Here is a 25,136-nt window from a genome sequence, read left to right on the forward strand (position 1 = left end):
GCAGTGAGAGGCTGGCTTGTTGAGAGACACATGTTAAGTGTTTATCAGGGATGACACTTGAATTCGAGTTCTGAGCCCAGCTTTCTACCCATTACTTTATAATGCTGCTCCATCATTTAAATAGAATCATTAATGCAACATATTACAATTATGAAGGATAAATACTTATCTGTAAAGAAAGATGCCACTGTATTCATAAAGGGATGCTTATCAAACTGCCTGTTATGTGGCAGATAATTTATATTATCCAAAAGTTGTTTGTGAATAATTATTATTATGGTAAGAATTAATTATGTTAACTACTTATGATAAGAAAATAACATTACAAAAAAAATCATTGAGGCACTAATTTAGAAAATTATTCCAGTATATCAGTAACTGACAAAAATTCATTTTGTCAGTTTTTTTTTTTTTTTTTTTTTTTTTTTACCAACAAGAATCAAAGTACAGTAGAATTATTAAGCCTTTCATTCTAATCATACTGGTCTATACACACAGTAGAGATTTTCTTTTAATAGGGACACACAGGGTGTGTGTGTGTGTGTGTGTGTTTGGTGTGAACTTGTGATTTTATTATAGCAAGAAATCCTGGATATGGAAAATGTACCCAAAATAATACACAATGATAACACTTCTGTAATTTAGAGAGTTGCTAGGGGATAAAAAGAGGCAAGCATTGTTGTAATGGATAGCTGGCTGGCAGTTTCAGAAGCCACTCAGACATTTACTAGCAATGTAATTTGGAACAAGTCATTAAACCTCTTTATATCTCAGCTTTCTCATCTGTAAAACAGCACCTGCTTTGCAGGATGGTTATGAGGGTCAAATAAAATAATATATGCAAAAAACATTTGCAAAACTTAAAGTGTTATATAAATGCAAGTCATTATTATTGTAATGAGAAGTTCCATTATATTGTTCAGGGTATCCCAAAGTGTCTCTCATGGCATACAGTAAAGTCAAATTTTAACTCACAAGCTTCTTGAAAAATGAAAAGGGAAAAAAAAACAACTTGAAAGTTAAACAAGCATTTCTTGTAGACTTATTATGTGCAAAACACTGTGCTGAATAAACTGTAATTTCATGCTTTCTTAAAATCTTCTGCACTGTGCTAAAGCATTTTGTTTCATAAAAATTGTTTTGTTTCAATTTTAATAGTCATTCTTTATTCAGAAGGGTTAATAGATTAAATTGGGAGCCAGATTTATTTTATATATTTTAAGATAATTTAAATTTAAAAATTAGAAGATTTAAAAAAACTGATGGAACTTAAATGTTAAAAACTGATAAAATAAGAATGTTGTGTTATGTTAGAGGTAAATTATCTATGATTATAAATTCATTAAATAATAAGTGAAGGATGACTTTTATAAAACCAGTATTTGTAATTATTTATTGAATAATTTCTTTTTAGAATCAGGATTGTTTTCTTTTCCATTGTTGAAAATCCCTGTAAATACTAAATGTACAGAATAGACAGGTTTTCAGACATGGCCAAGGGATTGATTTATTTTTCTTAACTGTTTTTTTTTAAATAATATTTTATTTTTTCCCTATAATTACATGTCATTCTTGACATGTAATTTTTAGGATTCTTTTTTTCAAGATTTTGCATTTCAAATGTTTCTTCCTCCATTTCTCTCATCCTTTTTTTCTGAAGGTGGTAGTTTGATATAGTTTATATATGTGCTATCATGTAAAACATATTTCCATATTAGTCACAGTTGTGAAAAAAGCAGATAAACAACAACAACAACAAAAAAAAAAAACTATGAAAAAGATTAAAGTGAAAAATATACTTCAATCTGCATTCAGAGTCCATCAGTTCTTTATTTGGTTTATGGAAAGCATTTTCCTTTATGAATTCATTGGACTTTTGACTTTTTATTATTATTATTTTTTTGCTATAAGTTGGGGTGGGGTGGATTTTTGTTTTGAGAAGGGAACATTGTGCAGAGGAGGGAACATAATGACTTTCAGAAAAGAAGAAAAGAAATGTTTCAAAAAAAACAGAGAAGAGAGCAGAATAACTTTAGAAGGGGGCTTGGGCAAGGAAGGCAGTGTTGAAACTACTACAGTAAGTTTAAAATATACTCAAAAATATGAAGAAATATGGCTTTTTCATATGAAATCATCTTTTATGTTCTTTGTATATGGAAATGTTTATATTTGTTGATGTTTGTCAAATTTAAAAAAAAAAAATTTTTAAATCTTCCCCAGTGTGTCTCTCTTTGCATGTCCTTTTCAATGGTTATTCATCCAACTCTGAGCTTCATTCTTTCTGCAGCTTTCACCAGAAGAAGGTTATGTTTCTGCTAAGGAAGATCCCTTTTTCTACACAGCATACTCATTTGAGGAGGAAGGGCCAACTGATATAGCCCTCTTCCATGCTGAGGTAGTTCTGGTCAGTGCCCCAAACTTACCAAGCCTTTTTTGAGTCCTTTCTTGGCTTAAATGATTGCTTTGCTGAGCATTGTAATAGACTAATGTAATAGGCTTGTGCTAATTCTTTGCTAATTTGATTTTAAAAACTGTAAGCCTGGCCAATTCATCCTACTCCTGCCATAAAGTTCTTAAAGATGAGATACGAAGATATACATATAAGTATATAATATACATATAATATATGTGTGTATGTATATGTATGTGTGTGATGTGTAAAATTAATTTTCTGATATTTGAGGGGAAAATATAATTAATAGCATATTAAGATATAATATAACTTTACTCTCAAGTTTTCTAAAATTGATATTCTTGATCTTTCTTTTCTTATCACTATCAGTCTCTTTAAGGTATATTAGCTATATTTTCTTATTGCTATCATGAGGTTTGCAGTTCAATACAGATTAATCAGCAAAACTGTATTAGAAAAAAGGAACCAGTCATTTATTGTGTGATATGGCATGCACAAATCATATAAGTTTGCTTCTCTTTATGGACAAGGAAGCTGACAAAAGGAGGGAAGGGAGAGAAATCTCATGCTTTGTATAATTATCAAAGTAAGTCTTGATGCTTTGGTGTAAAAATTAAGTAGAAGACTTTCTGTTCACTCTGCCCTTGAAGAAAGGAAGTATATAATAGATAAATTTAATAGTACTCTTAGTACTAAAGTCTAGATTGTCTTTCCAGCTAACTTTTTTTTTTCCTTTGGCATACATTTGTCATACTTAAATAGAGATTTGATCTAATGTCTTATACTATATTGGAATTGAATATCTTTTTGAAACCACTCATATATAATAAACCCATCTTTGGCATATGCTTTTGAATATATTAAATACTTCATTGTATATTTTAACCTACTTTTGGTCATCTAAATTTCTTCCTTTAAATAAAAGCATAAATTATTATAGTCTCAGAATCTTCCATTACATGTTTCTATGCTGATGCTCACTTTAAAAGAAAATGTTGGAATGAGAGATGGGAAGTAGGAAGTGAATAGTTATAGTTATATAGTTCAGCTTGGCTACAATAGAGAGTGTTTAAAATGAGGAATTTGGGATCATTTTGAAAGACAGTTTGTAGTCAGTCTATGAATAATTTTACATGTAATTTTGAGACTGAGGAGTTTGTATTTAAAAAGAGAGACCTTTTAAGTATAGAAATTACTGTGGACCATGGGAATTCCTCAAGAATAAATTATACCAAAAATATATATATATAAATTATACCATGGTAACATTTAAATAAGCTTTAAAAAAAGTCTTTTCATAATCAATCTTGTATTCACATGTCTGTTGTAAGTTTAGTTCAATTCAATTGAAAAAAATATCTATTATATGTATATACTACCATGTGTGAGATACTTGTAACACCTATCTTTTCATTTCATTATATCAATATATTATAAGCGGATATACACATTTATTGAACTTTGCAAACTCTGAAGCTTAATTGATGTAGACAAAAAAACCTTTCTTTTAAAAGTATTTTAATGCAAGGATAACAATATACTTACTCCATTCTACTCTGGAATGACTTGTCCCTTATCATTTTTCAGTGACTCTTTATGTGTTCTATGATAAAACAAAATTTCTTTTCTGAGAAGAATTCTACTATCATAATCATATGATATCCAAAACAGCAGATTTTCAGGAATAAATGGCAGGCATAAAGTAAGTCATCTTCCTTCTGCCACTATTATGCTGCAGTAGCACCATTAAAGACAAAGATCTGAGTTCAGTTTCTGCCTTTGACACATACTGACAGTGTGACATTATATAAGTTACTTATCTTTTCACTCCCATAACGAATTCTTTGAGACTAGAAATTGTAGAGGATGTACTGACCTGGATAAAGATGTTCCCCATTTCAGTGAAATCATAGATTCAGTTCTTGTCCTTTATCTCTATATAAATAAAGCCAAAGGTAACATCACTTCTTCTGCCTATAAAATCCTTAGTTTAATCTTCCAAGGATACCTATAACTGATTGTCTATTTGCTCAAAAGACAAAACAGACAAACAAAAATTCCAGAAACAAAAGCTTACGTCTCTGCTCTTTTTTATAGAATTGATAACTAAATAACAAATTAGTTCTCTGTAATGTTGTTTCATCTAATGTGTTTTCTTGGAACCAATTATATAAAATCAGATCAGGCCTGTTTGTATGTAGAAATTCAAGATTTCCTTAGCAGAGGAAACAATAATGCAAATATGAAACATAAAGCAGAGTTTAAAAGAGGTAACAATTATTATACCACCACAAAATTTACTTTTAAAAAATATACTCTGTTTCTTCTGAAATCCTGTGATATATCTGTGAGTGAAATATTTAAAAACTGAAAGATTATTACTAAGTAATTCAAATTTTTTGTTCCCTAGGAGCAGCATTTTTTTTTCTTTTTCAGTAAATAATCTCTGCTTCATTCTATGTATGTGAAATGTTATTAATGGCAATTTCTAACCTATGGTAACAGCATAATTTACTATAGGCCTACTATATGAAGAGCATCATGATAGGGAACATATAAAACATAGGTCTAATTTTCAAAGAGCTCAGGATAAGAAGGATATAAGATACCAACAGAAAGCAATAATATGCAACATGAAATGGATTAGAATCCTATGAAATACTTTGTGAGGCCTAAGGGGGGAGATTGTCAAGACACTGTACTCCCAATCATATCCTTTACCTCCTCACTAATAGGAATTGACCTAGTTTTCTAGTCCTCTAAGATCATTTACTGGTATAAAATCCACAATTTAATTTCCTTATTTGTAAAAATAAGGAGTTTAGACTAAGGTCTCTTTTTACTCTAAAATCTTATGAGTCTGCAAACTCTACTCTTTTATTCTTCTGTTTCTTTCCATCATCACCATATAACTTTTCTCTTTCCTCCAACCACAGAAAAGTTAACTGTCTTTCTCATATGTCACAGTCTCATTCAATTTATTATAAGCACTTACCATGTCAGGTCCTATGTTAAGCATTGGGAATATAGATAAGTCCCTGCTCTCAAGATTATTACAGTCTAATGGGAGAAGAGAACATACAAAAGAAAGCTAGAAATGAAAAGTTACTGGGGTTATCAACCAAGAAGAGTTGAGTTGCAGAGGGAAAGAAAGTGGTGTTTCACCACCTTGTGGAGAGTTCTTGCTTTCTATTCCACTTTATGATCTTGCTTCACTGGGTCTGGATTAGGAATTGTGTTCAAGATTAGCATTGTAGGATTAGCATTAATCCCTTCTGTGGGTTCTTACAAATACCAAATTTGGTCATTGTCTTGATCATTGAAAGGTTTCTGGACTCAAAGTATATTTTAAAATATTCTTGTTTAATAGTTTTGAAAACTATTGCTTCAGTGCAACTTTGCAAATTATTAAGAATGAAGGTTTTAAAAAAGAAAAAAATTGTGTTTCATTATAATCTTAGGAGGAGATGGTGCTTTTAAAAATATGAATTAGAAAACAAATTATGCTTAATTTATACAACTACTTTAAACTTAGAAATGGCATCAAAGCCTTTTGCTAAATATTGTTAGCGGAAAAAAAGAATACATTGACTCTATTATTAATGAAATGAAGTCATACAGTTGTGACACTTAATGTTAGCACCCTCTGCTCCTGGTTGTCAGCTTTTCCTTGTTCTGTTGCATTAGCCAATGCTTGATATATCAAAGATTCTGTGCATAACAAAGATTAAAAATGAGAATAGTAACAGGATGCATTTTACCCTTAGCTGGCAAATGTTGGGAACATATGTGATAAGACAGATATTCAGACTGATGCAATTATATTTATTGCTAGGTGGACGCAAATGAGGCAGACTTAGCAGATGAATCTACCTTCCAGTCTCAGTATTCTCCTGAGGACGAGGATGCCTTCCAAACCTCAATGTTAGCTTTCCATGGCAGTGCCTGCAGCAGTGGTCTGAATTATAGCCTTTCTATTCCATCATCTCCTCCTAAGGTAAAAAAAAAATGTAATTTTATTGATAAGGGAAACCTTTATTATGATTATTTGAAGATCAATGTTTATGTCTGGCTGCTGAATTCAGTGTAGAGGCTTTCTGTTTCTGCAGTTCCATCTGCTCATGGCTTCATTATCAGATTAAAGCACAATTTCATTAGGGAGCGTTGATTGGATACCTCTTAGATCAGTAACACACTGTTTATATCTAATATCTGTGAGACAGTGTGACAGGCACACAAGGGTTCAAAGCCATGATTTTTTTTTCACTTACCCGGAAGGATAAAATATTTGAAGAAAATTTGAAAAATACCAATTGTGCTTTCATCCTTCTGAAGAAATAATGAAATAGTCATTTCACAAATAAATGATTACGAAATTGATTTCTTAATGATATATAAAAACATTTCTTGTATTTCTATATTTGTGTAATATGCCATACTATGTGTGGTATGAGACATAGTCTTTTCAGGGAAATTTGTGGTTATAATTGCTTTATTTTTAAGCTTCAGGGTGTTTCAAAATGAAATGATTTTGTATATCTATAGTCAAGGTGAAGAACAAGAACAAAGAGCTTACTTACCTAATTGGGCCTGTGTAGGCAGATGGCATTCTAGAGTCTGAATCCTATTTTCTTCTGTTCCATGCTTTTTTCCCTAAATATTTTTGATTCTGATTCAATTCAGCAAGTAGTCATTATTTGTTGAATTAGGATTAAAAACACTTCATACTATGGAAGGTAGCATACCAATGGGAAAAACACCCATTCAAACCAAAGAACTGAAGTTTGGGCCCTAGTTTTTCACTTACATTTATGACTCTGTGCTAGTCAATTGAACTGCCTGTTCTCAATATTTGTTTTATAAAATGAAGAAATTGGACTTGTTAAAGTTTAAGGTTATTTCCTCTGCACTACATTTGATGGTAGTGTGAAATAAAAGCCTCCAAGGATGTTATTAAAATGTCACGAAAACATGGCTTTAAACTATCATGAAGACTAAAAAAATAGCTCATTGATATTATCCTTGGGATATGTGTGTATGTGTGTGTGTGTGTGTGTGTGTGCATGCACTCATGCACACACACACGTTTGTACATGTGCATGCATGCATGTATATAAATTGTGGCATAGATTGTGGCATTTTCCTTTTTAGTTATTCATTAATTTTTGGCCAGAGCCTTCTCAAAGATCCCCCTCCCATATTCAAGCTGCACCTGTTATCACTGCAAATGATGCTGGGCAATTTCCTTGGATTGGTTTGCAAGGTCTCATCTTGAATAGAGCAGCTGCTCCTATATCACCACACCTGAGACTATCTAGTTATATTCTTCCTGGAATAGGTTCAGTCTTTACTGGCCTTAGGGCTGGAATCTGAGTTCATCTCCTAATGGAATCTCCTAATCCACAACACAACACACTTCTTCATGCCAGTGGGACAGATTGCATTGTTTAACTTAGTAATTGTTACTTAAAGGGATTACACTATCTGCATACTGAGAAGCATATATTTTACAGGACATGCTGGCAGTATGCAGAACAACATATTGGCTTACCAAAGTCTTATGTTTTCCTCTCTCTCTCTTTTTTTCCTTTTCTTTCTGAGCAGTTTACTCCTTTGTTGCAATGTAATTTGGCAAGCTGGCCTATTAGATGAAATAAGTAAATAAGAAAATAGCAAAGAATACATTAATGAGACTATTTAAAAACACACTAAGAAATTTCTGCCAGTATTCAATTTAATTATTTTTTGATAGCAGAACAGTTCATGAACCATAGTGATCTTGACAATTGTATTGTATTTGGGCCAGTTTTTTTTTTTTTTAATAAATGGAAAAAATGTCAAAAATTTTTTTGATAATAGATAAGAGGGTATTATATTTGTTGAGGAGTTCAAAGTTAATTTAATTTAAGGAGTAATTGTCTCCAAAGCATCACTACTAAACAGTTGTCTAGTCTCTACTTTGAAGTTCTCTAATGGATCTGCTAAGGCTTTCTGTTCAGTTTTTTTTTTAATTTATTAGTGTGTTTTCTTTTTATATCATCTTCATTTCCACTTGTCTTTCATTCTCTGCAGGAGTAATTTAAAAAAAGAAATTGTAGGGGGAGACAGTTTAGCAAACATAATCAATATCATTTGAGTCTAACATACAGTTGATATTCAGTGTTGTCTGTTTCCTATTCCTGCAAAGAAATGAGGGCTCTTCTCTTCTCTTCTGTATTTAAGAACCACTCATAGTCATTGTTTCATTTTGTTTGTTTATTGTTCTTTCTGTTTGCATTGCTATTTTTATGTTCTGTGTTGCTTTCCTAGTACTGCTTGCATTACTTTGCAACAGTGCAATAAATCTTTCTTGTCTTTCTGTATTCTTCATAATTATCATTTCTTATGATTCAGTAATATTTTATTATATCAATGTATCACAATGTATTTAGCTATTTATTAGTCAATGGGCAATTAAGTATGTTGTTTCCGGTTCTTTGCTACTACAAAAGATATGAAGTCTCATTGTTAAAGTTTTCCCTTCGTATTATATTCAAAATTGCTTGTCAGCAACTTTCAAATATTGCAAATATTTTGTTCTCATGCCAAGAAAGTCAAGTATTATTCTTGTTCCATATACTATAGCCCTTTAAATACTTGAAAAATGTTATCATGTTCTCCCTAAGTCTTCCCTTGTACAGGCAAAATATGCTTATTTCTTTCAACTAACCCTTATGTAGAATGGTCATCAATTTCTTCAATATTTCAATTTATCTTACTTTGGATTTTCTTAGTTTTTTTTTTTTAAATAAGGCACAGAATTAAAATTTTTAATTATTTAAAAAATAATTGCATAAAGTACTGGGATAAAATACTGAACAACATATGGGGTATTCAGGGAGGAATTGCTGAGTCCTTCCCAGGGCTGCTCATCTATCTTTAGTGTCCTCTTGTCACCCATTCTCACCTGTGTCTCCAAGAAAATGTAGGATGTGCAGCAGCCACACCCTGGTAAATTGTCTCAATAGACAGGCTGAACCAGCTTGATAATGATTGACAGACCTTGAACCTCTTAATGAGCTAGAGGGATGTCTACCCCAAACATGTGAAGATTTCCTCTACTGGAATGGACAAATGGGGTTAGTTTGTTCCAATGGCAATTCAGGCAGCTAGAGCAGGTGCTGTGGAACACTGACAGCTTGGTTAGACATCAAAGATGTCAAGGTCATCCATTGCATTCCAGGCCATCATCATTCATTTTGACTTTTGCCTCACCACTGGACTTCAGTGACTAATCTAGTCACCTAAAGATCCCAGCTTCTGGAAGAACTCATTATTTGACAAAAATTGCTGGGAAAATAGAAATTAGTATGGTAGAAACTAGGTATTGACCCACACCTAACATTCTGTCCCAAGATAAGGTCAACATGGATTCATGAGATATATATAAAGAGTGATACTAAAAACAATTAGAAAACAAAGGATAGTATATCTCTCAGATCTGTGGAGAAAGAAAAAAAATTATAGTCAAAGAAGAAATAGAATACATTATGGAATACAAAATAGATAATTTTTGATTATGTTGAATTAAAAAGTTTTGTATAAACAAGCATTTGTTTGCACAATGCAGACAGGATTAGAAGGGAAGCAGAAAACTGGCCTCTCTCTTTTTTTATATTTTATTTTATTTAATAATAACTTTATATTGACAGAATGCATGCCAGGGTAATTTTTTTACAACATTATCCCTTGCACTTACTTCTGTTCCGATTTTTCCCTTCCCTCCCTCCACCCCCTCTCCTAGATGGCAAGCAGTCCTATATATGTTAGATATGTTGCAGTATATCCTAGATACAATATATGTTTGCAGAACCAAACAGTTCTCTTGTTGCATAGGGAGATTGTATTCAGAAGGTAAAAATAACCTGGGAAGAAAAACAAAAATGCAAATAGTTCACATTCATTTTCCAGTGTTCTTTCTTTGGATGTAGCTGCTTCTGTCCATCATTTATCAATTGAAACTCAGGTCTCTTTGTCAAAGAAATCCACTTCCAACATAATACATCCTCATACAATATCGTTGTTGAAGTGTATAATGATCTCCTAGTTCTGCTCATTTCACTTAGCATCAGTTCATGTAAGTCTCTCCAAGACTCTCTGTATTCATCCTGCTGGTCATTTCTTACAGAACAATAATATTCCATAACATTCATATACCACAATTTACCCAGCCATTCTCCAATTGATGGACATCCATTCAATTTCTAGTTTCTAGCCACTACAAACAGGGCTGCCACAAACATTTTGGCACATACAGGTCCCTTTTCCTTCTTTAGTATTTCTTTGGGATATAAGCCCAGAAATAACACTGCTGGATCAAAGGGTATGCACAGTTTGATAACTTTTTGGGCATAATTCCAGATTGCTCTCCAGAATGGTTGGATTCATTCACAACTCCACCAACAATGCATCAGTATCCCAGTTTTCCCACATCCCCTCCAACATTCATCATTATTTTTTCCTGTCATCTTAGCCAATCTGACAAGTGTGTAATGGAGATAGAATTGTCTTAATTTGCATTTCTCTGATCAATAATGATTTGGAACACTCTTTCATATGAGTGGTAATAGTTTCAATTTCATCATCTGAAAATTGTCTGTTCATATCCTTTGACCATTTATCAATTGGAGAATGGCTTAATTTCTTATAAATTTGAGTCAGTTCTCTATATATTTTGGAAATGAGGCCTTTATTAGAACCTTTAACTGTGAAGATGTTTTCCCAGTTTGTTGCTTCCCTTCTAATCTTGTTTGCATTTGTTTTGTTTGTACAAAGGCTTTTTAATTTGATATAATCAAAGTTTTCTATTTTGTGATCAGTAATGGTCTCTAGTTCATCTTTGGTCACAAATTTCTTTCTCCTCCGCAAGTCTGAGAGATAAACTATCCTACGTTCCTTTACTTTATTTATAATCTTGTTCTTTATGCCTAGGTCATGGACCCATTTTGATCTTATCTTGGTATATGGTGTTAAGTGTGGGTCCATGCCTAATTTCTGCCATACTAATTTCCAGTAATCCCAGAAGTTTTTATCACATAATGAATTCTTATCCCAAAAGTTAGGATCTTTGGGTTTGTTGAACTAGATTGCTATAGTTGACTATTCTGTCTTGTGAACCTAACCTTTTCCACTGATCAACTAATCTATTTCTTAGCCAATACCAAATGGTTTTGGTGACTGCTGCTTTATAATATAATTTTAGATCAGGTACAGCTAGGCTACCTTCATTTGATTTTTTTTTTTCATTAATTCCCTTGAGATTCTCGACTTTTTATTGAAGTGGAACCATTTCCAATAAGATCAGGAGTGAAACAAGTTTGCCCATTATCACCATTGCTATTCAATATTGTATTAGAAATGTTAGCTTTGGCAATAAGAGTTTAGAAAGAGATTAAAGGAATTAGACTAGATAATGAAGAAACCAAATTATCATTCTGCAGATGATATGATGTTATACTCAGAGAACCCCAGAGATTCTAATAAAAAGCTATTTATTAGAAATAATCCACAACGTTAGCAAAGTTGCAGGATACAAAATAAATCCATATAAAGAATATAAGCTATTCTCCAACTGATAAATGGTCAAATGATATGAACAATTTTCAAATAGAGAAATTTAAACAATTTCTAGTCCTATGAAAAATGCTTTAAATCACTATTAATCAGAGAAATGCAAATTGAGGCAACTTTGAGCTCTGAGCTACAACTACACAACTCTTTGATTAAAATGATAGGAAAAGCTAATGAATGTTAGAGGAAATGTGGGAAAACTAGGACACTGATACATTGTTGGTTAAGTTGTGAACTGAGCAACCATTCTGCAGAGCAATTTAGAAGTTTGTCCAAAGGGCTATCGAATTGTGCATACTCTTTAATCCAGCCTCTACTAGGCCTATATCCCAAAGAGATCATAAAAAAAAAGAAAAGGACCCATATGTGCAAAAATGTTAGTAGCAGCCTTGTCTATTGTAACAAGAAACTGGAAACTGAGTGGATGCCCATTAGTTGGAGAATGACTGAATAAGTTATGGTATATGGATGTTATGGAATATTATTATTCTATAAGAAACAATGAGTAGGATGATTCAGAAAGGCCTGCAGTGACTTACTTGAACTGATGCTAAGTGAAGTAAATAGAACTATGAGAACATTGCACACAGCAATAATCAATAATAATATTGATTATAGGATAATCAATTCTGATTGACATGGCTCTTTTCATTAATGAGGTGATTTAGGCCTATTCCAGTGGACTTGTGATGAAGAGAGCTATCTGCATCCAGAGAAAAGACTGTGAGGATTGAGAGTGGATCACGACCATATTTTCATTTGTTTTGTTGTTGTTTGCTTGCTTTTTGTTTTCTTTCTCATTTTTTCCCTTTTTGATCTGATTTTTCTTGTGCAGCATGATAATTGTAGAAATATGTATGGAAGAATTGCAAATTTAACATATAATGAATTACTTGCCATCTAAAGGAAGTAAGATGGGGGGAAGGAAGTGAGTTAAAAAAATTGAAATACAAGGTTTTGCAGGAATGAATGTTGAAAACTACTTATGCATTTATTTTTAAAATAAACTTACAAAAAGAAAATAAATAGTAAATTGAAACTTAAAAGTAAATAAATAAAAATCCAAGTTTTTTTCATAGGGAAAATTTTTTTGAAAGTTTAAGAGTTCCACAAGTATCTGCTTCTACAGGTTTCAATGATTCAACTATAAACTCTGCTTTTTTATTAGTAAATTTTGTTGAAATATTTATGATGACACAAACTCTCAATTAATTAAATCACAAAAGTACAATCCTTGGATATAATTCTGTAAATCTTGATAGGAAATACCTTCAACATTTTACTTCATTCATTTTCAATTTGTGAAAATAAAATGTTGACCATTCCCTTCCAATAATCTTCATTAGTCTATCAAATCCAGTTTTCCAGCTTCCTGTTTTAATCTATATTTTCCTCTTTTTTTATATTTATGCAAGATTTATTAAGTTTTGATGGGGAAATGTTACAGGGGCAATGTTGCTTGTGATTGTCTTGGCAGAGCCACACCAAATGATTTTGTAGACCTTATACATCCTGCAAATTGGATGTTCCCCACCCTTAGACTAAATGAACTCAAAGGTCCTATGCTGCTTTAAAGCTGGTCCTTTGAACCTGGGAATGAGTGCTTTAGTGTCCAGATCTTTGAAACATTTCCATTATCCATTCCTTTGAACATTTGGTTGCTATACAATTTGATGCGTCTATATTCAATATTTATATTATTTCATTAGCAAAAATGTAGATAGCACCCAAATTTCTAATCCAGTCTTTATTTTACCCTTGTACTACATGCTTATGTTGCCAGCTGCCTACTGATTATTTATATCTGGATGTCTCTTGTTATTTTATACCCTAAATGTGTACAAAATGGAACTCATTATTTTTCCTTCTGAATCCACTTCTCTTTCGAAATAGGGCATTACCATGCTCCACTCATGCAGCTTCCCTTCTTTGGAATGACCTTGACTTTTCTCTTCATTTATAATCAGGGACCAAATCATGTTGATTCTAAAACTACAAGAAATCCTCCTTGGGTTCTTATCAGGATCAAATGAGATAATATTTGAAAAGTACTTAGCATAGGTTCTGGCACAAAATAAATGCTATATAAATGTAAATTATCATTAGTAATATCATTATGATAATAATTATTAATACTATTACGACTTATCTCACCACTACCTGATTTTAAGTCCAGAGGCAACTAGGTGCTGCAGTGCTTAGAATGCTGGGACTGGATTCAGAGAGATCTGAGTTCAAATATGATCTCAGAAACTTATTAGATGTGTGACTCTAGGCAAGGCATTTAACTTCTGTCTGCTCCAGTTTCTTTTTTTTTTTCTTTTTTGGTTATAAAGGGCTTTTTTTTTTTAATTAAGCATTTTATTTTTCCAAATACATGCAAAGATTGTTGTCAACATTCACCCTTGTAAAACCTTGTGTTCCAAAATTTTCTCCCTCCTTTCCCTTAGACCACAAATAATCCACTGTAGCTTAAACATATGCAATTCTTCTAAACATATTTCCATATGTATTATATTGTGCAAGAAAAATCAGATCAAAAAGGAAAAAAAAAACATGGCAAAGAAAAAAAAAAAAACAAATAAAGTACAGTACTATGCTTTGATTCATATTCGGTCTCCATAGTTCTTTCTCTGGTTGCAGATGGTGCTATCACAAGTCTATTGAAATTGCCTTGAAATCACTTCATTGTTGAAAAGTCTACTCCAGGTTCTTAAATATGGGGATAATAAAAGAATTATTATGAGGTTCAAATATTTAGAACAAAGCCTTAAGGTACTTCATACATGTTCATTTCCTTCCTTCTTTATCACATTTTCCCATACCGCTTATTGTGGTCTTATTTTTCTCTATGCTTCCACTTTTGTTCTTTCCTATTCTCTATACAACTTCCAACTTAATATTTAGGAAATAGAGATCTAATTATGTAATTGCTCTGCTCAAAAACCTTCCTTGGTGCTTTGTTGCATTTAAAATTAAATATAAGTTCTTTGCTTTGATATTTAAACTCCTTCACAATATGATGCCCATTTAGCCCTCCATGAAAATTTCATATATCTCCTAATCTTGAGTGTTATAATCTAATTTATTGTCTAATAGGTTTTCTCCAAATTTAATATTACTTTCCCTATGTCTAGAATACCCTCTTACTACTGTTAGAATATCTACCTTTCTTCAAAGCTTGGCTCAGATGAAATTCCATATGTGAAGCTTTTCCAGGTCCTATGAATTGTAGTGTCTTTTCTCTCTCAAAAGTTGTTATTTTTACTCTGTGCATATTTTGTCCTTTCTGTAGAATGAGAAATTTTGGAAGGTAGAGAGTGCTTGTCTTTGATTCCTCCTTACCCCCCATTACCTAGCACATGCTTAATAGATGATTAATAAATGTCTGTTTCCCAAGGCTGATTCTTGATATGTGAATTGATTCCTTCAAGCTTCTAGTAAGATTGTAGTTTTGACACCAAATCTCTGATTTTTTTTTTTTTTTTTTTTTGGTGCTGAGTGAGATAAACTTAGAATTTCTCTCCATTAAGATCTATTAGAGACTATCAATTTGTAATCTACTATCTGTTTCGAAAAATTCCCAGAAAAAAATTATGTAATTTTCTGGAATATGATTTTGGATTTCTTGTCTTTTATTTTCTTTTTCTTTTTCTTTTACTTTTTTTTTTTTTTGAAAAGCAGTGATTCTCAGATCGTCTTTCTAAACTCTATTTTATTGTTGTTGTTTTATTTGGAGGAGAACTAAGTCTTTTTGCAATTACAAGTGTTAAAATGATTTTTGTTCTATTATTGTGCCATTTCTAAACAGTAGTGTTTCATCTGTGTATTTCTAGGTCTTAGATTTTGCTATTTTTTTTTTCTCCTGAGGCATTAGGGGTTAAGTGAGTTACCCAGAGTCACACAGCTAGAAAGTGTTAAGTGTCTGAGGTCAGATTTGAACTCAGGTCCTCCTAACTTCAAGGCTGATTCCCTATCCACTACACCAACTAGATGCCCCAATTTCTACTATTTTTAAGCTGTCACTCACATTCTTCTTGTATCCTTCTTTGACTGGTCTTATTTTCATAATAATACATGGTAGATCTCACATATTTCTTCTTGTATTTCTAAACACTTCAAAGATTTAGGATAATAACTTTATTCTTTTCTTGCTTCTGGGAGTACAGCTATTGTAGTAATATTTTTCTTTTCTTCTGGGATTTCTTTTACTATATTTGTTTATTCTATTAGTTCTTTTTTTTCTTTTTTTCTTTTTTGGTATTTCTATTAATGTTCATAAAGAAAATTATTTTCTTTATGTAAATTCTGTTTATTTCTACTCTTTTTCTCTTGCTGAAAAAAAATTCATATTTGACCAATTTGTTGTTTTGAGGTGATTGTGGGGGAGAGAAGGATTGGACTTAGTCACCACTACTCAAGGACCCATCTTGCCAGAACTCTCCCCCACCCACCACCTGAAAGAATTATGTTCACAGGTAGTTATATTTTATGTATTCTACTTTTAAACGGTAGGGAACTGAGTGGGGGGGGGCATTTACTCAACATATTTATTTCATTTTATTCAACCTTACCCATTTGGGAGACTATGAAAATATCTCGCTTGAAGGCACATATAAACAGAAATTTCTGATATAAATTAATTAAGAGATCAATTTGTGTTAGAGGATTGTAAGGTTATTTTTGAAGCTCTTATAAAAATTGATTTTCTTTTAGCTCATTAGACTCAAAAATAAAAATGATTTGGCATTTGAACAGCATGAACATTTCTGACGTAGGCGTATGTTGTCTGCTGTGTTGACTAGCTTTTTCTTTTCTCTCTATATTAACTCTTTCTTGAGTGTGGGTTTGGAGGCATGTGATTTACAGTAACCTCAATCTAGGCTTGATTTTTCTTTAATGTTTTTCTAACTTCAAATTTTGGTGTCATTCTATATTTGAGGGTATATTTTTAAATGGTTTTGAAGTTTGAGACCTAATCACTTTCTTCTAGATAATCCTTTTCTAATACTTTTTTATTTCCTTTATTGGAGCCATTTTTAGTTAAATTGAGAGTATGTAAGTCAAGAGCTGTTGCACAATTTCAAACTATCTAGCATCATTGCTTTCCTCTGTTCAGAGTTCCTAATCTGTGATTTGTTTCCTTTGGCATGGCATGGTATGGCATAAAACCTGTGGACCCTTTCCTAAAATGTTTTTAATTTTTTTTAATTTAAATATTAAAAAAATTATAAACTGCTCTTATAAAGGCAATTAATGAAATTTGTAAATGAAATGAAAAATGTAAAGATACATTTCCCCCCCCCCCATCTAAAGTCATATGTGATTTTTTTTCTTCTGTTCGAATAAAAACGTTTCTTATTTTTGTGATTAAAAGTATAGAAAAAAGGGGAAATGACAATACAAAAGTAGTGTGCACAAATACATATATGGAGATATACTTGTATATACACATGCACACATATATATGTATATACACATATAAATGCATATGTATTAGAATGCATATATATATATATATCTTATATACAAATGTATTAGAATGGAAGAAATCTTGGAGATCATCTAGTTTGAGGTCTAGTAATAATGGGTTATAGATATGCCTGGGGTCACAAAGCTAATTCAAAGTAGTTCCAGAAATCAAATCCAGATTGCCTCATTCATTGGCCAGTACTTTTCCCCCATTAGACCTGAAAAAAATTTGCCAAAATAATTCTTTCTTTTTCTGACTTAGGGCAATGTCAGTGAGTTAAAATATACTATATTTAATTCAGTTCAACTCAACTACTATATTAAATACCTAATATGTATGGCATACTGAACTAGACTCCAGAAATACTAAGGCAAAAATTAAAAGTTATTGCCTTTAAGGAGCTCATGTCCCCATTATATTAATTATTATATGTACTTAAAGATATTAGTGCAATGAAATTTAGGAATATAAATTAACTACTTTCCTAAAAATTGATGGAAGGCTCTCTTTGGAAAAATTTTATATTTGGGTAAAACTGTATGCATATGCTGAGGTTCTGAGTAAGGACTGACTCAGAAGAGTCCAGAATTTAGCTGGTCTTGCAAGCAACACATGATATAAGAACAACTCACTAGAACATATGCTTTGTTCCATATGGTTTGCAAAAAATGTATTATTCAGAAGAAGTTAAGAAAAGAAGGGTGTTCAATAAGTAAGTTTTAAAGAGAAGGGCTGTATGTTAGCTACTACTTTCTGAATATTTAATGATTGGATTATATAATCTTATCACCTTAAAATAGTAGTTTTAAAAACCCATATTCTGCTACAAAGTTAATGTAATTAATTGATTATGATCATAGTTTTTGATTTCTCTTTTTTAATTAGGATACTGGTGAAAATTCTTCAGATCTGCTTCTTGATTTTCAAATGTCCAATGAGAATCTATATAGTAAGGATCTGATTCAAAGACAAGATGAAAAGATATCTTCAGTGGACCTGAGGATGGAACCTTGCTCTAACTTTACCCATACAGATCTCCTACCTACACCAACTATTGATAACCTAACCGAATGTGAAAATTCACAGATTTGGACTGAATCTCAGTTACCAAATGAAGTATTATCCAGTGCAAAAGTTGCTTCATTTATACACCCTGATTCTACTGGACAAGTAAAGAACCTTTTTTACTGGAGATTTTGTGGGAGTTGGGGGTGGGATACTAAGCACTAAATTTATACATACCTAAGGTGTGGGGATCATTAACTTAGAGCTAATATAGTATAATATATATAGTTTAATAATATAGTGTAAATAATATAGTGCATTTTAAAATGCAGAAACTGAAGCCTAGAAAAAGTAAGTGATTTGCAATAAAGATCAGGGATAGATTTGATCCTAAATCTAGCAGTCTTTCCATTTTACCAGATTAAGGATCACTTTTTTGATTAATTTGAATTTTAGAAAATAATCCATTTTAGTTAATTGTCTTAGTGAATTAAACCTGAACAAATTGAAGAACCTCTCTGATATTGAAATCATATTTATTTCCAAGTTCTCTTTTTGTTTTCACATGCCTTATTTTTCTTCTGGCCAGAAACCAGATTCCATAATGGCAAAGGATTCTCTGGATTCCTCTGATGAATGTGCTACATTCCATAATTTATCCAACGAGTCATTTGAAAAGACTATTATTATAGCAAAAGGCAATTTAAGCCTAGGTAAGTACTAGTTATTCTGCGTGTATATGTGTGTATGTGTTTTATATGTGTATAATAAATCTTAAGCATTTTCTTTGTTGCATTTTATGGATTTATGGCAGTCTTATTTGGCTCACAGAAAAGTCTACAGTTTCTTTTCTAAAATTAAGAAATTAGATAATTAGTACTTTTCTTTTGTATAAATCTTGATCAAATTGGTTAGTTCATACTTATACTTTCCCTCAGCTGATTAACTACTTTGTTGGATGACTTTATTTCATATTGGTAATAGTGCACATTTTTCTTAATTATTTAAAGGTGTTCATTTTTATGAAATTAAAAATTATATCAGTAATAGAATTTATAGAAAACAAAGTTAGCAATTTAGAATTCCAGATTACTTGCAAAACTAAATTATTAGATTTTTTAAATGTTGCCAGTTATATGTAAATTGCTTGGTAGAGTGAGTCTTTAATATTCAACTTACACTGTTTACTGAATTTACATCTAAAATGGCAACTAGTTGTGCCACAGACAAAATGAAATATTGATTAGCTGATCACTTTGTTTGCTTCATGTCCATGTTATCTATAAGGCATTGTAGCTTGCTACATTATAGATATATACTTTCAAGTTGGAGTGAAGAATAAAAGCATTCATACAAAGTATACTTTAATTTGGCAACAGACTGTTTTCATTAAGATAAAGAATATGATCCATTTTTTTTCTCTTAGATCTTTATTACTTTCATTTAATTCTTACAGAGAAGAGTTTTGGCTGTCATAGCTCAGGGTAACAGTATAATAAGAGAGGCTGGATTTGGTGATGTAAAGGATAGCAAGAGACTAGGATAACGATGAAGAATCAAGAACCCAGACTTAGAAGTATGAATGGCTACCTGACCATGGAATATCTCAGTATGATCTAATGCTGAAAAGTAACTCTCAGTTCTTCTAAACCCCTTTATTCTTAGGCAACTTTAAGATTCTTTTGTTCTTTTCCACTTCTTTGACCTTTTAAAAGTATTTGTGAAAAGACTTCCAATATGCATATATGTAGGGAAGGGATACAATTACCTGGTAAATTTGAGTTTACATAGGGAAGTTGAGATTATCCAAAACTGGCTGAGTTGTGTCTTGAAGTGTTGGTTAAGCTCAAACAGTCCTTTTAACAGAGCTTCCTACCCATTTTGAGGACAGAGTTCTTAAAAACAGGATCTCTAAATGAAGCTCTGAAGCAAGCTGTCTCTCTCATAATAAAATATCATTCCACAAATATAAGCTACTATTGTGATGTGATGCTAAATATGTATATTGAGAATTAATACAAGTTTCAAAATACATCTTATTTTACACTCTACTCCAATAATGCCAGCTATATAAGATTGGTAATTTCAAATCTTCCCATTGTTGCTTAATGATAGAATAAATATACAATTGTGGTAAAATATTTTTTGCCACTCATAGATTTAGAATCCATGTATATCCTATTCTTATGATCAAATTTCCTTATTATACAGATTGTTTTTAGGGTTTAAGCCCCTATTACATCCTCAAAACCTATTCTTTTATTTATTTATTTTAGGTTAGCTCCCCAAAGTAGAGTTTTTCTGTTCTGTGTGCCAGAATTTAAGATGTGCTTTGAAGCTAAATAGATCACATTATAATGGCTTAGCCAGAACAAACCTTTGAGACTGCATGCCTTGTTCTTACATTTTAACATCTGTTTCTTATATTTATATTAATCAGAAGAATTTATTGAGTGTGTATCATATTCAGAGCAATGCATTAGGTGCCACAGGGGCCTACAAAAGAAGATATGACCTTTGCTCCTCCTCCTTCTCCTTTCCTCCCCCTGTCCCTCCCTCCCTTTGTCTGTCTAGCTGTCTGTTTCTCTCTCTCTCTCTCTCTCTCTCTCTTTCTCTCTCCTCTCCCCTCCACCCTCTCTCCCTCCTTCTTCTATCTTTTTCATCCTCTCCCTCTCTGTTTTTTTCTGTCTTTTTCACACACACACAAAATGAAATGACAAACATTTGAATAAATGATCATATAATTAATATACGCACACTTACATAATATGCAATGGGAATATGAGCTTATTATTGTTAATATGTTTGTTTTTCCCATATCAAGCCTAAATTTCCCTCTGTTGATTTTATTCATTGCTACTAATTCCACATCTACATACTATCCTGTCAAATGTTTGAAGACTATGTGTTCTCTTCTTCAGACTATAGTCCCCTCCCTATTTTCTTAATCACTGTCCATAAGGCAAAAATTTGATATCCTTGGCCATCCTGGTTATATTCCTCTGGAAGCTTCAACTTAGTGTCCTTCTTAAAATCTGGCACCTAATATTCAAAGCAGGATAGCATAGGACTGTTACTTCATTGATCTTGGCCATTTTAGTGCTTCTAATATAACCTAAGTCTCTGAGATTTTTCTTGACCACCATGTCTCACAATATTAACTCATTGATTTGTTAATGTTCCTATACAATTTTCAGATAAATGGTAGCTACCATTCTTCATACTTGTCTTCTACTAGTAAAGTTCCTTTTTTTTTTTAAAACACAAGCACATTAAATCTATATAATGTTCTAATCTCTCAAAGTCTTTTTTGACTCCTAACTTTGTAATCCAATATGTCAGTTCTCCTCAGCTTCTTGTCCTTTTCAGTTCGTTGACAAGCATGTCATCTATGTCTTTTTGGTCCTGATAAAAAGCATAAACAGTGTCTTCTTCCAAGATAATGGAAAGCTACAATTGTTGTCTCTTTGTATCTGAACATTCAATCAAGTCCACATCCATTTAATTACACTATTTAGCCTTAGTTTCATCTATTAAAATAAGATTGGAGATTTTGTCAAATATTTTTCTAAAATTTAGTTTCATAAACATGTACTGTATTTCCCAGTTCAATAAGTCTAGTAATTCTGCCCAAAGAGGAAAGGAATTATTAGTCCAGCATGACCTATCTGTTTTTTTTTAAGTGCTTTATTTATTTCATTAAAAATTTCTCAATTACATGTGAAAAAATTGACATTCATTTAAAAAGAATTTTAAGTTCCAAATTTTCTTCCTCTCCTTTTCCTCTATTACTTAAAAAGACAAGCACTACTACATCGATTATACATGTGAAGTTCTCCAAGTCATATTTCCATATTAGCCATTTTGCAAAAGAAAATACGCAAAAAAGATAAGAAAAATAAAGATAATTAAAATTCATCAGAGTTCATCAGTTCTCTTCTGGAGATAGCATTTTTCATCATGAGTCCTTTAGAATTGTTTTTATCATTGTCTTGATCATTGTATCCCTTCTCTACATATATACATAGATCATAGTCTTTCACAGATGATCGTACTTAAAATATTGGTGATACTGCACATAATGTTCTCTTGATTCCTCTCTTTACTTTGCATCAGTTCATATAATTTTTCTCAGTTTTTTCTGAAACCATCATGCTCATCATTTGTTATAGAACCATAACAATCCATCAAAATAATTACCACAAAATTTTGATATAACCTGTTCTTTATTAATAGGTGGATAGAGTTCCAGGGCTGTAGTCAGGAAAACTTGCCTTCCTAAGTTCGCATTTGGCCTCATATACTAACTAGCCATGTGATCCTAAGCAAGCCACTTAACTTCTGCGTCTTAATCTACTAGAAAAGAAAATGGCAAACTAATCCAGTATCTTTGCTAAGAAAACTCCAAATAAAGTCACAAAGAGTTAGGCACAACCAAAACAACTGAACAACAAAATTTCTAAAAAGGTTTTACTGGCTCTCTGTGATCTCTGTGCTTTTTTTTTCCTAGATAGTCATTAACCATCTCTTTTAATTTTTTTTTCAGAAGTGGAAGTCTTGATTGCTGACATAATTTGCAGATTCTATTTAATTTTCCCTTAAAAACTGGAACATATGCTTTTTTTCCCCCAGTTTACATTATTTCTCTTGCCTTCCATTGTTATTCAGAGATCATTGGCAGTAGTTAAGAAAACACATCCTCCAAGGGGAGAGAAATGGAGATGGTTAGAAAAAATCATCTATGCAAAGTCCTTGCATTGGGAATGAATATGACATGTAAATGGAACAGCATTCAGATTAGATTTCAATTAAATTGAATGAACATTTATAGAGTATCTACTGTTTATTCTGTGAAAACATTTTAATGTTGCTAGTGACCCTGGGTTCTTGAAAGTGGTGTCAATGATGTATAAGTCCTGACACATTCTATCATGTTGGATGAGCTTAAAGAAAGTCTTATAGTTTAGGCTGATTAAATCTTAACAAATAGTACATGACTGGTTGTTGATAAACGAGTCTAATCAGAATCAGCTTTCTGTGACTAGTTAGGTCATAGATGAATTAAAGCAAAACTGAAAACATTACATTAGAAGGAAGCTAATACTATCTTGAATCAACTTATATTGTCAATCAAAAATATCTATTAAGTTACTAATATGTTGCAGGAACTATGTTAGTTATGGATTATATAAGAAGAAACTTTTAATAATTCAACAGGCTCTTGAACCAAGTGTATATATTATTCTGGACAACAGACAACCTTTGCAAAATTGGTTTCTCTCTGTTCACAAAGTCAGCATTTTGGATAAGCTCTCATCACCCTTTGACTACATTATTTCAGTTGCCTCCTATTTGGTCTCCTTCTTTCAGTCTCTTCCATTTTCAGTCCATTGTCCAAATATTTGAAAAAAATAATTTTCCTAAGGCATTGCTCTATGTTGCGAGTATATATATTTTTAAGACCAATAATTTCTTTTCCCAATGAACTTTTTTATATGGGGAAAATAAGCTCACAGATAAGGATATGCAGGTTACTCTTGAGAAAGAGAGGTGTACTAACAACTATGATCATGCTCTGTGTAGGAGGTGGCACTTGAGCTGAGCATTACACAGTTATAAGTTGAACTGTGTTCAAGGTGGAGTTGAGGAGGGACTATGTAAATTCACTGTGTAAGTTCACTGAGGTGAGTTCTGAAGAACGCTAGTAACCAGTATACCTGTCGAATTTTAGTAAAGAATAGTAAATGATAGTTCTGTGAAATGAATCTGATAATACAGGCAGGAAACATTTTTTAGAGCCTTCAATGAAGACATTATATATAATTCTAAAAGCAAGAAAAAAACTAATGAGTACAGCAACATAATATATGTTTCATCTGTGTTCCATAATTTATACTAAATTAAACTTTGAACATTTAATTATGAAATAAGATACAGTGGTTATGCTAAGAAAATTAAGTTGTGGAATTTTCCCCTAAAATGTGTTGTGAAAGTCTATTGTATTAAATTCTTGCATGAAAGTGTCCTTGAACACAATATTTGTAGCTGAAAGAATATATGGGCAGGACTTTCCATTTATAAAATTTGACCTGGACTTCAGTAATCCTAAAAATCCATGTGTATTTTAGCCTTATTTTTATAGGATTCAAATTTATTTCTGTACTCTTGTTCCCACAGTTACCTGTGGAAGATGTAGAATACATGGTAAAGGGCAGGCAGGGAGTGGGAATGCCTGCCTCTGTCATTTTGTATACTTGGGCAAAATTGTGCAGACTGCTTAATCAATGATTGTACTCCACAGTTGGGGCAGGAGAAGGATTATTCTCCTTTTCTGGAAGAAGATTACACAGGGGAAAAACCAAGCAAATTAATTCAAGGAACATTTATTGAGCATCAGTAACCAAATCAACTGGATCTGGTCTTCTCAAAACAGTATATTGAATAAACATTTTAATAGTGCCTAGTCATAGCACAATACTCTGCAAAAGTAGGTGCTTAATTAATGCTTGTCAAATGAGGGAATTTATAAGTAAGTGCTTTAAATACATCAAGTATTTTTAAAGGACAAAATTTAAGTACCTCAAACACAATGCAAAATCATCCCTAAGCAACATTATCTACTTGAATTCATAAATA

The 25,136-nt window shown here is 32.0% G+C and overlaps 1 protein-coding gene across 1 annotated transcript in view; it reads left to right on the plus strand.

Annotated features, from left to right (window-relative positions):
- MPDZ (multiple PDZ domain crumbs cell polarity complex component) overlaps positions 1-25,136 on the plus strand; it is a 215,033-nt gene that overhangs the window by 95,975 nt on the left and 93,922 nt on the right. Inside the window, exons 18-21 of the mRNA XM_051970827.1 lie at positions 2,288-2,404; positions 6,249-6,410; positions 18,381-18,665; positions 19,090-19,213. Of these exons, the coding sequence (XP_051826787.1) occupies positions 2,288-2,404; positions 6,249-6,410; positions 18,381-18,665; positions 19,090-19,213 (688 nt within the window). The remainder of the gene's footprint in view (positions 1-2,287; positions 2,405-6,248; positions 6,411-18,380; positions 18,666-19,089; positions 19,214-25,136) is intronic.

Source organism: Antechinus flavipes, chromosome 1 (assembly GCF_016432865.1).
Source record: "Antechinus flavipes isolate AdamAnt ecotype Samford, QLD, Australia chromosome 1, AdamAnt_v2, whole genome shotgun sequence".
In the NCBI taxonomy this organism is placed as follows: Eukaryota; Metazoa; Chordata; class Mammalia; order Dasyuromorphia; family Dasyuridae; genus Antechinus; species Antechinus flavipes.